At 46.4% G+C, this 10116-nt stretch overlaps 1 protein-coding gene across 3 annotated transcripts; it reads right to left on the minus strand.

The window, feature by feature from the left end:
* Positions 1-700: 700 nt before the first annotated feature.
* ZNF436 (zinc finger protein 436) lies at positions 701-10116 on the minus strand. Of its 3 annotated transcripts, XM_045035280.1 has the most exons (4): positions 9291-10116; positions 7899-7991; positions 6973-7099; positions 701-4488 (listed from the first exon to the last, which is right to left on the minus strand). In XM_045035280.1, exons 2-4 carry the CDS (start codon positions 7929-7931, stop codon positions 3236-3238), a joined length of 1413 nt encoding a protein of 470 aa, XP_044891215.1. In that variant the 5' UTR covers positions 7932-7991; positions 9291-10116; the 3' UTR covers positions 701-3235. The 3 variants fall into 3 exon arrangements, with proteins under 3 accessions (XP_044891215.1, XP_044891216.1, XP_003989696.1); XM_045035281.1 differs by lacking the exon at positions 7899-7991 and having other exon boundaries at positions 9291-10114; XM_003989647.6 differs by lacking the exon at positions 9291-10116 and having other exon boundaries at positions 7899-8372.

Consider the following 10116-nt stretch of genomic DNA (forward strand, 5'->3'; position numbering starts at 1 on the left):
ACATGTGGCAAGGAAAAAGAGAGCTTTAAACGATGTTTTAATAAAATCTCTTTTCTTTCCAAGTCTTGGGTATAGGTTTCATTGAAGTTTTTCTTTCATCTTTGTAGTTTTCCCCAATTTAAAGCACTTCGACTCCCTACCTCTGCCTAGACTGGCCCGCCATTTAAAGAAAGGTTTCATAAGAGAAAATTACTTGTAAGTCATTTGAAAATTGTGGCCACACCTTAGTAATACATAATCACTGCCTTAGGCAAACTGTGTCATGAATAGAGAGCCTTTGACTATTTCTAAGAGGGATCTGTTCTGGGATTCCAATACTAGTTCAGAAGAAATTGTTTTAGTGTTCTTAACAGATATCCAAAAATATCTCCTTAAAGCAACAAGGCCTCCTTTCATTTTTGCTTTTGGATGTGTTTGTGTTTCACCTTCTCCAAAGTTAACGAGACACTCATACCAAATACTTCCACGCTGCTTTGCCTCCAACCCAATCTTCACAGGAAACTCTCCAGATTTTTGCATCTTCCTACAATAATGGCAATATCCAGAGGGCCCACCAGTGTGTGAAAATAATGTGCGCCCAAATTTCTACCAGAACATCCGTACAAATGCATCAATGTAAGGACAATTGTGTCCACTCTTAGTGAATCTGACGAGAAACCAGTTTATGAATCGGTGCTGGGTTACTAAAATAATTCTCAGATTTTTGATTTTTAAAAAGTATACTTTTAATTATAGAATATTGTTAGAATACAGATGTAGATAGACACTAGCATAACTGCGACCAATACCCTACGAAAAACTGCTCTACATACTTACTTGTTCACTCACTCTCCACAACCATAGAAAACAGGCACAAAGTGTTCAGGGTATGTGCAGAAGCGGCCAGAGACTTGGGAGCAAGAAACATGCAGAAAGCATTAGCAAAGAGAGTCTGATGCAGAAGCTCTACACAAAAGTTCAACACGGCAAATGGGCAGCGGTTGGCAGAAAGACAGGAGACAGCTGGTCTGGCCCTTGCCCTTTGAACTTCCCAGCTGGAGTGTACATGTATGGAGAGACGGCTGGGCCACCAAGAAGCCTCTTCTTGAGCCACTCACCTCTAAGAAGCCAAAAGCAGCAGCAGGAACAGGTTGGGATGGGGCAGGAGAGTAGGGAAGAAAGAGGGAGTGAAATACCCTTGGGTCATGAGGATGCTGTCTTCTGTGGCCACTCCAAAGCTGATGCCCAGAGTGCCTCACAGAAACAACAGGAGAACTCTGATATTTGTTAAAACCATTAGCAACACTGATACAGGAAAGGACATATTCGAGTTCAGTCATCAAGAACATGTGAGTCATTCAACAATTAAAATATGGGTACCCACGATCGGCTAGATTTTGTACAGGACACAAAACATGCTCCCTGCCCGAGTTGAGTTTGTATTTAAACAGGAGTGGCAACATGAAGAAACCTCCTTGATGGAGTGGTGTTTCATTTTGTTCCTTTCAAGGTTGTGTCCCTGCAAAGGATGCAGTCCCACACAGTTGTGGCTCCTAATGACTCGACGTAGTATACTACCCGAGAGAGACCACTGGCTCCTTTAACACACCAAGTCCCAAAGAGCTATGGCGAAATATTTTTCAAATGTTACAGCATTCACAATAAAGCACAGTAGAAATAGCTTGGGGCACTCTCGAAAAAGATCTATTCCTTAGTCCACTCCCCCTCACACTTCCACCCCCAAATGCCTGGATAAGCACCAATGCCTGGGGTATTTCTTAACTCCTATGTGGGCTGAGATTAGGAGAACTGACGCTAACAGGTTTAATTTGGGTCAACTTTCATCTTAACCACATGTATCTGTAGACTGACAGGATAGAAACACATTCCTATCTGGGTTTATTCATTCCTTGTGAGTAGGCCAAAGAGAAGAGTATTCAGTCTGAGAACAGGACACTCAACCTATCTGTCCAGTTATTATCTCCCACAATTGACTGATACACATAAACAAGTGCTTAGTTCTGTACAAAGACAGATCTTAAAGGAGCGTGCACACTAGAGCACTAGTGTTTAACATTTTTCCTTTATAAAAAAAAAAAAAGAAAATGAAAGGACATTTCTCACACTGGAGTTGTCTGTAGTTCTGTCACATGATCAACACCACCCAGGAACATGCTAATTCTGTGTGAATTCAGTTTCCGCTACTGGAAAAATTACAGGAATACACGTTTTACTGTACATACACATGCCCTTATGCAAGCCAAGAGAAACACTGGGATGTGGCCCTTATCAAATCCTAGAGTTAGCAGTAGAATTGATCTCTCAAGGCAGAAGGGGAAGAACACAGAAAGGAATGGTGGTGGTCCTCGGGGAGGAACTCTGTGTTTCCTTCCCGGGAGTGGCCAATTCCACTTGCTCCTTATACTCCACCACCAGTATGGTCCTATCTTTCCTTGAAGATACCCTCCCTACATTGTCCCCTACAGTGATCCCCCAAAGAAAAGGAATACATTTTGATTAGTGGCAATAACAACAGTAACCAGCTCTTGCTAAAGTCACCACCATTGATGAGTCCTTGGTCCCCAAACCTGTGTCTCATGTTTCCTTTTAATCTGCATCTGTAGTTAGCTTTTGCAAAGATGCAAGCTTGAATAAAGGTAATTAGGAACAATGAGGGAAACAGGTATGATCATTGCCTTCATCGTGCAGAATCCTGCTCTCAGGAAGATGGAAAGATACAAATGCATACGCAACTCAAGGAAAACGCCTTTCAAAGGGGAAGATGTGCGTGCCCAACAATTATGGAGAGTGAACAGGTGTGGCAATTCAGGCAGTCTCTGGTTGTCTTTTTCCGAAGCAGCTGTGACCACCCTATTACAGTCCAACATTTCCCCTAGCATAGTTCTTTGGGCCACGGATGAGAGAGATAACTTTTAAAGATTTACTCCATTTCCAATCCTGAGGATTTACCAGCATGCATCCCCTGGTCTTCAGATTCCCAGTTACTTGTGGAGCGGATTCTGATGAAGTACTTCATTAATATTCAGTGAATAAAAAAAAAAATCACTCCTTGGGAGAAGGGGGGAACGTTCCCAAAGTTGTGGGTCAGAATTTCAAATGGCTTATCTTCTTTGATGTTTCAAACGATGGCCGGCAAGGAACTTCACTACGGTAAAAGCAGCTCCGTCTTGAGAGAGCTCTTTGCTATCAAATCAAATTGTACCTTCAAGTGAATCATTTCTTATAATTACAGGACTTAGTCCGTATGTACCCTCTTATGTTTAATAAGTGCCGAGCTCCGGCTGAAACTCTTCTCGCACTCAGTACATTCGTAAGGCTTCTCTCCCGTGTGAACTCTTTGATGGGTGATGAGGTTGGAGCTCTGGGTGAAACCTTTTCCACACTGTACACACTCATAGGGCTTCTCTCCGGTGTGGGTTCTCTGGTGTTTAATGAGATCTGACCTTTCTCCGAAGCTTCGCCAACACTCATTGCACTCGTAGGGCTTCTCTCCGGTGTGAATTTTCTGGTGTGTGATGAGATGAGAGCTCCGGCTGAAGCTTTTCCCACAAGCGTTACATTCGTACGGCTTTTCCCCTGTGTGCGTTCTCTGGTGCTGAACCAAGTGCGAGATGCGGCTGAAATTCTCCCCGCATTCGTTACAGTGGTACGGCTTTTCTCCCGTGTGGGCTCTGCGATGGCGCACCAGGTCGGAGTTCTGACTGAAATTCTTCCCACACTCATCACACTTGTAGGGCCTCTCCCCCGTGTGCACCCGATAGTGTTTGATGAGATCAGATCTCTCACTGAAGCCTCGCCCACATTCATTACACTCGTAAGGCTTCTCACCTGTGTGGGTCCTCTGGTGCTGAGCTAGGTGAGAGCTCCGGCTGAAGCTTTTCCCACACTCCTCACACTCATAGGGCTTTTCCCCACTATGGGTCCTTTGGTGCTGGATGAGGTGAGACAGCCGGCAGAAACTTTTCCCACACTCGTTACATTTGTGGGGTTTTTCTCCAGTGTGGATTGTCTGGTGCTGAATGAGGTGAGAGCTTCTTCCAAAACTTTTCCCACACTCATTACAGTCATAAGGCCTTTCCCCGGTGTGTGTTCTTTGATGCTGAATAAGGTGTGAGCTCCGACTGAAGCCCTTTCCACATTCGTAGCACTTATAGGGTCTGTCTCCAGTGTGGGTTTTCTGATGTCGATTAAGGTCTGAGATCTGACTGAAGGCCTTTCCACAATGAGAACATATATGATACCGGATGCCCGTGTGGACTTCTTTGTGAACGAGCAGGTCAGTGACTTGTTGAAGAGGATAGCTTACCCACTCTTCTGCTGTTAAATCTCCCCACTGTCTTTCGGGTCTCTCCCTGCTTTCAAAGGCTTCTTCATTTTCAGGATTTTCCTCAGCGTTCCCCACAGGTCTTTCAGATGCAGTGCCAAATTCCACATCTTCACTAATCTCTTGCTTTGGATTCACTTCATTCTCACTCCTGATCTCAAAATCTGTAATAAAGGGTAAATAATAATAATAATAATCCCGGCAAATACACAAAATTTGTCTCCTGTGTACCAGGCATTGTGCCAAGTTCTTTCCCCAAATTACTTCCATCACCCTGAGAGTCAGGCATTATGATTTCTACCCTATGGATAGTAAATTCTAGACCCCGAGAAGTGACTTGCAAAAAGTTCACAGAGTAGTAAGTGGTGGGACTAAGATTCAAATCCAGGTTTGTCTGATAACAGTTCATGCTCTGAACCATTACCGTTAATGGTTCTTTATGAAAATTGTATATGCTCCTGGTGTTTTCAAAGAACCAGAACAGAAAACATAAAAGACTGTATACTAGAATGCCTAGAAGCCAAGAACCTAGATGTTTTACATGTGATCGCATTGTGTGTACGTTCTTAAACTTTCCAAGCCTTCATCATTATCATTAGATGATATTTACTCTGAATCTACTGGGTTAGGATGGAAAAAACATTTTTGTCTAGCTATATCAAGTCTTAGTTGACAGGAAAAGTGACTGCCAAATGTTACTTGCTTCCTTCCAGTGGCCTTTAAAAATTTTTTTTTAATTTTTATTTATTTTTGACAGAGAGAGAGAGAGAGACAGACAGACAGACAGACAGAGCATGAGAGGGGGAGGGGCACAGAGAGAGAGAGAGACAGAATCCGAAGCCGGCTCCAGGCTCTGAGCTGTCAGCACAGAGCCCAACACGGAGTTTGAACTCACAGACCAAGAGATCATGACCTGAGCCAAAGTTTGACGCTCAACCGACTGAGCCACCCAGGCACCCCAAGCGGCCTTTAAATGTGAATAGAGGAGGGAAGGTTGGAGAATGCACAAATGATGCCTGGTTCAGAACATCCCTGACATTAACTAAACACAGCCTTCAAATGAAAATGAAAAATATACAACCACTATCTATAAGCAACTTTCTACCAGACACTGTTTTTCCAAGTTGTGTTACTTAGCACACTCATCAACCTAGAGGTTACTATGTATGCTGGGAGAAAAGGGTCTATGGATAAACTACTTTGGTAAATGGTGCATTCAACATCTCTTCTTAGAAATAGGCACGCCATTTAACACATTAAAGGTTCTGAAGAGTACTGAGGTTAAGAAGCCTTGTAAATTTTAATTATTTACTAATTTTTTTTTATTTTTCAGAGAGAGAGAAAAAAAGGGCACATGCATGAGTGGGCAAGGAGCAGAGAGAGGGAGACAGGGGATCTGAAGCAGACTCTGTGCTGTCAGCAGACAGCCTGATGTGGGGCTCAAACTAGCGAAGCATGAGATCATGACCTGAGCCGAAGTTGGACGCTCAACTGACTGAGCCACCCAGGTGCCCTGTAGATATTATTTACCAATAATACTGGTATTTACCAGTATCAAACTTATTTGAGAAAAGAACTTATTTTTCTGTGTGTGTGTGTGTGTGTGTGTGTATGTGTGTGTGTGTCCTTCCATGCTTCCGTCCTTCTAACAAGTACTCCTTGGGCTGGCAGAGCCATACAGATTCACATTTCTTTAAGACTCTCACTGCTTGCTTTTGTTGGATTGGGGTGAACATTTGGATGAGAGACTGCACTACATCTAGGTAAATAAATTTTAGTTGCTTTTCTAAAGGAAAGATCCAAGAATCTTAGAACATCAGGGAGAGCCCAAGGTAAAAAGGAAACCCCTCCTATTTGCCTTTTGTCCTGGAAAAGGCTATAGAAATAAAGATTTCAAAATAAGAATTAGTCCTAATGAAGGGCAGATGACCTAGTGAACCATATATGATTGCTAAGTTCTATCAAGTCTTACTAGGAGGCAAAGTGAGTCAAAAGACTGTTCAGCTCAAGAATATACTGTTTATTCTAGTTACGCCCAGACCAAAGGATAGCTAAGAGAAGACAGGTTTACAAACCATCAAAACAATTACTTCTCTTCCTAATAGAATTTGTGATCTCGTTGAGTTCAGGATTTTTCTGGAACAACATTTGACACACTCAAAATTTACAATCAACTCTGAAACATCTCTAGACAGGTACCTGCTCCAGATAAATAAAGGAGCTCTGGCAAAGCTAAGGCTCTGAAGACAAAACAAACACAAAAATGTGGCTTTTGCCCTCCCATGAACCTGAGTCAGAACCCTCCTCATCTTCTAGTAAAACGACCATTTACATGGGCATTTATATCCTGGCAAGCACCATTATGTCAGACCTGTTTGGTCAGTGATCTGTACAAACAGGCTGGAGAATGGTAGATGACTCAGGGCACAAGAAATCTGAATGTTTCTAAAATGGGCAGAAACGGTCTTTCCTTTTAGACAATATGACCTTGATGTTCCCACACTCCAAGATCTGCCTGAGGACTCAACTCAAACCAATATCTGATTCAATGCTTTAAAAATCACACAACTTGGTTGTGTTGAAAGGGCTAAGCCATTTTTGAGTCTCAAAAACGTGGGAGCGAAGAAAGGCAGAGAATCCTTACTTACCTAGTGAGACAACGTTTCCGTAATTCTCCTGCATGACATCCCTGTAAAGGTCCCTCTGTGTAGGATCCAGAGGTCTCCATTCTTCCCGAGTGAGGTACATGGCCATATCTTCAAATGTCACAGGTGCCTGAAATCACACAATGCTTCCTCATTACTGGGTATCCAGAAGGTTAATACTAATTCCTCCTTTTGAAATTAGAGACATGGCTAGAACTGTTGCGAAGGCAAAAGGTATCAAGTCTGATCTGAAGAGTCCAAAGAAGAAATAAACAGACCAAAAAAAGAGATGTGGGAGAGAAGGGATCCATTTACCAGCTGACTGCTCTGGTCCCATGGCCAGATAGTCCTGTCCACTCCAGAACTTTATCTTCTAGCGGTACTTTTCTCAGAACACACGTAGCACCTACATCCCTACATCCCTTTTACTCGCTGTTCCTCTATCCCTGTAGTATGTCTCAGACTAGTGAAAATTTACAATTCTTTAAGGCCCTGTTCCAGTACAGACAGTTCTTCAGTGTCCCCTGGCCCCCTGCTCCGCTCCACTCCTCCCTTAGGCTCCTTAGAATTAATCACCCCAACTTCTTGGTTCCCACACCACAGCACTTTGTTTCTACGACAAATAAAGCTGTTATCACGTTGTATCACAGTTCAACGAATGCGTCTGTCTCCCTACAGATTGTGAGCAGGCGGGGAGGGACCGTTCCATCCATCTTTTGTCTTCCTAGGATTTAAAGGCATACAGCAGGTGTTCAATAAATGCTTGTTCGTGGCTATACTGGCCTGGTACTGAGGTTTCTCGAGGCAGAATACCGAAGCGAGCGAATCACTAATCCCAGGGAATTTCCAACAGGGATTTGCACAGCGAAGAAACGCCGGGACAAGGTGGGTAAGCAGAGGCAGGGTCCGAGAAGCCACCCCCGGCTTACCTGGGACCCAGCCATGAGCAGGGTGGCTGCCATCTCGGGCTCAAGGATTCGCCTCCCAGAAGAGAGAGCAGGAAAAGCAGCTAGCAGACAGCGCTAAAGGAGGCGAAAAGCAGGGCGTGAGGCACAGAAGATAGGCCCTGCCCACTCCCCAGGGCTGGAGTTCTGGCCGCCAGGCGGGTGGGGAGGGCCCGGGACCCGGGCCGGGTCACTCTCCTTCCTGACCCTCGAGTGCGACCCGCCCTCTGTGTCTCCGCCACCGGAGGGTGGAGGCACTGCCGGAATTTACTAAGACAGCCCCCTAGCTCGGGCCCTCCGGGGCCGGGGGTCAAGTCGATGCTGTCTCGGGGAGGAGGCTCTCAGCCCAGCCCACAGAACGCCTCCGCTCTCCCATCTCGAGGCTGGCCCTTTCCGGCAGCTATCTCAGCCAATCAGCGAGCGAAGGTTGCAAAACGCTTTGCCAATTAGATGCTGAACACTAGGCCCGCCTCTTGTAGCGTGGCTGAGCACCTCGATCACGCCTGCGCCTGCTCCCGCGGCCTGCCGGGAGTTGGAGTTCCATTCCCGCGTACAAAGGCCAGTCAGAGGCCAAAAACCAAGGAGGGAAAAGAACAAAAGGGTGAAGAAGGAAGGGCGTCCTCCTAGCCAGGGAGGAGTATCTTCCGCTTTCGTCTCTTGGAGACCACGGCCCGATTAAGCCAGAGGGATTGCCCTGCATCTCCTCACGACCTTATGCTTGTCTTGAGTCAGGCCTTAACTTCGACGTCGGGCCTAATATAGGCGCTGGCTTGTGTTGAGTTCTGCTGGGATTAGCCCTAATTTGACAGCCGGGGCCTGAGAGAAAAGCGGCAGCCGCCCACTCCCCAGGGGAGACTCGGCGGCCGCGCTGGAACTTTGAGCTCCGCCCACGCACTACGTCTCCCAGCAGTGCCTGCGGCTGGGAGGCACTCTCACCCGGCTACTCAGACTACAACTCCCAGGAGGCCCCGCGCCTCCAGTGCGCTGGCTAGTTGAGTCCGCGGCTCGGCCAGGCGGTGTCCCGGCCCTGTTGCTATTAACCCTGTACGGGCATCCAACCTTGTCCTTCTTAAGAGGGCGCCGCTTGATGGGCGGGCTGAGCTGCGTCCAGCAGAGAAGAGAAAACCCGAGGGAAATCAAAAGCGAGGGTGGAGGATAGGGCGCATAAGAAGGAGCAAGTCAAGCCCCAGGGCTGAAAAAACCCGTCCTGATCATCCCTGGGGGCTTGTCTACTAAGAGGATTTCTGACGGTTTCCTGCACGGATGGGCTCTTGGGCCTCTGAGGGCCTGAGCTGGGCGGGCCCTCAGGATGCTAGTAGTCCCTGACCCGCTGAAGGTGGGAAACCGAAAAACCAAGCTGGGAAAGAACAGACTTACCGCCTGCCCCGCAGAAGATCCACTAGATCGCCGACTCCAAGATGTGAGAGGCCTCAAACAGATTCCAAATCCGCAGAGTTCTCTGAGACTTCGAGTGTTTGGAAGGATTCTAGAAATCACTGGCAGATCCCGGATATCTCAGACCCGCAGGTAGATCTCAAACCCGTAGACTTGCAGGCAAAGCCCAGAGATCGTAGGCGGATCCCAAAGACTCACAGACTCTCAAGCAGCTTAGGGAAACCACACACTCATAGGCAGATCCCCGAGAGCACAGCAGCTAGCCAAGAAACACCAGCAGCGGCTAAGCTACATTCAACTGGAGTTCTTCCGAACGGAAGGACTTGCAGCCTTTCCTTTCCCCAGCCAGGATGAGAAAATTAGACAATGGAAGCCGAACATTGGGGAAAGCAGGCATTCTGCGTGGGGAAGAGCTCTGAGCTCGCTGTAGCCTTGGAGAGGGAAGTGATGGAAAAAGAATATAGCAGCTTATTAGGGACTCCCACCCTCTTCAAGTTATAAATATCCCCAGAACCTTGGCTACGTGCCCAGAAGCCTGTTGTCTCTAACTTTACAGGAGATTTCTCTGCCTGGGCTGGGAAAGGGGCTTTTCTTTTGTTTTGCAGATACATCCACCCACTGAGTGACTTGAATTGTACCCCCCCCCAACATGACTCCAGGCTATGCTTTTATTAGTGAGTGTCCTGTTCCCAGTGCCCAGTTATTCATGGTTAAATTACTCAAGTGTCTAAAAAGAACTAGGACCCTACCCAGCCATGATGCAGACTCCCACTCCCACTGCTCTTCCCATCCCCAGCTGTGAGGTTAG

Source organism: Felis catus, chromosome C1 (assembly GCF_018350175.1).
Source record: "Felis catus isolate Fca126 chromosome C1, F.catus_Fca126_mat1.0, whole genome shotgun sequence".
NCBI classification, from domain to species: Eukaryota; Metazoa; Chordata; class Mammalia; order Carnivora; family Felidae; genus Felis; species Felis catus.

What these genes read in the sequence shown, in the direction of transcription:
- ZNF436 (XM_045035280.1), bottom strand. Translation starts at nt 7,931, where the DNA reads ATGGCAGCCACCCTGCTCATGGCTGGGTCCCAG. An exon ending in TGCTCATGGCTGGGTCCCAG is followed by an intron (nt 7,100 to 7,898) that starts GTAAGCCGGGGG and finishes GTGTGATTTCAG; the next exon opens with GCACCTGTGACATTTGAAGA. An exon ending in CGGAAACGTTGTCTCACTAG is followed by an intron (nt 4,489 to 6,972) that starts GTAAGTAAGGAT and finishes CCTTTATTACAG; the next exon opens with ATTTTGAGATCAGGAGTGAG.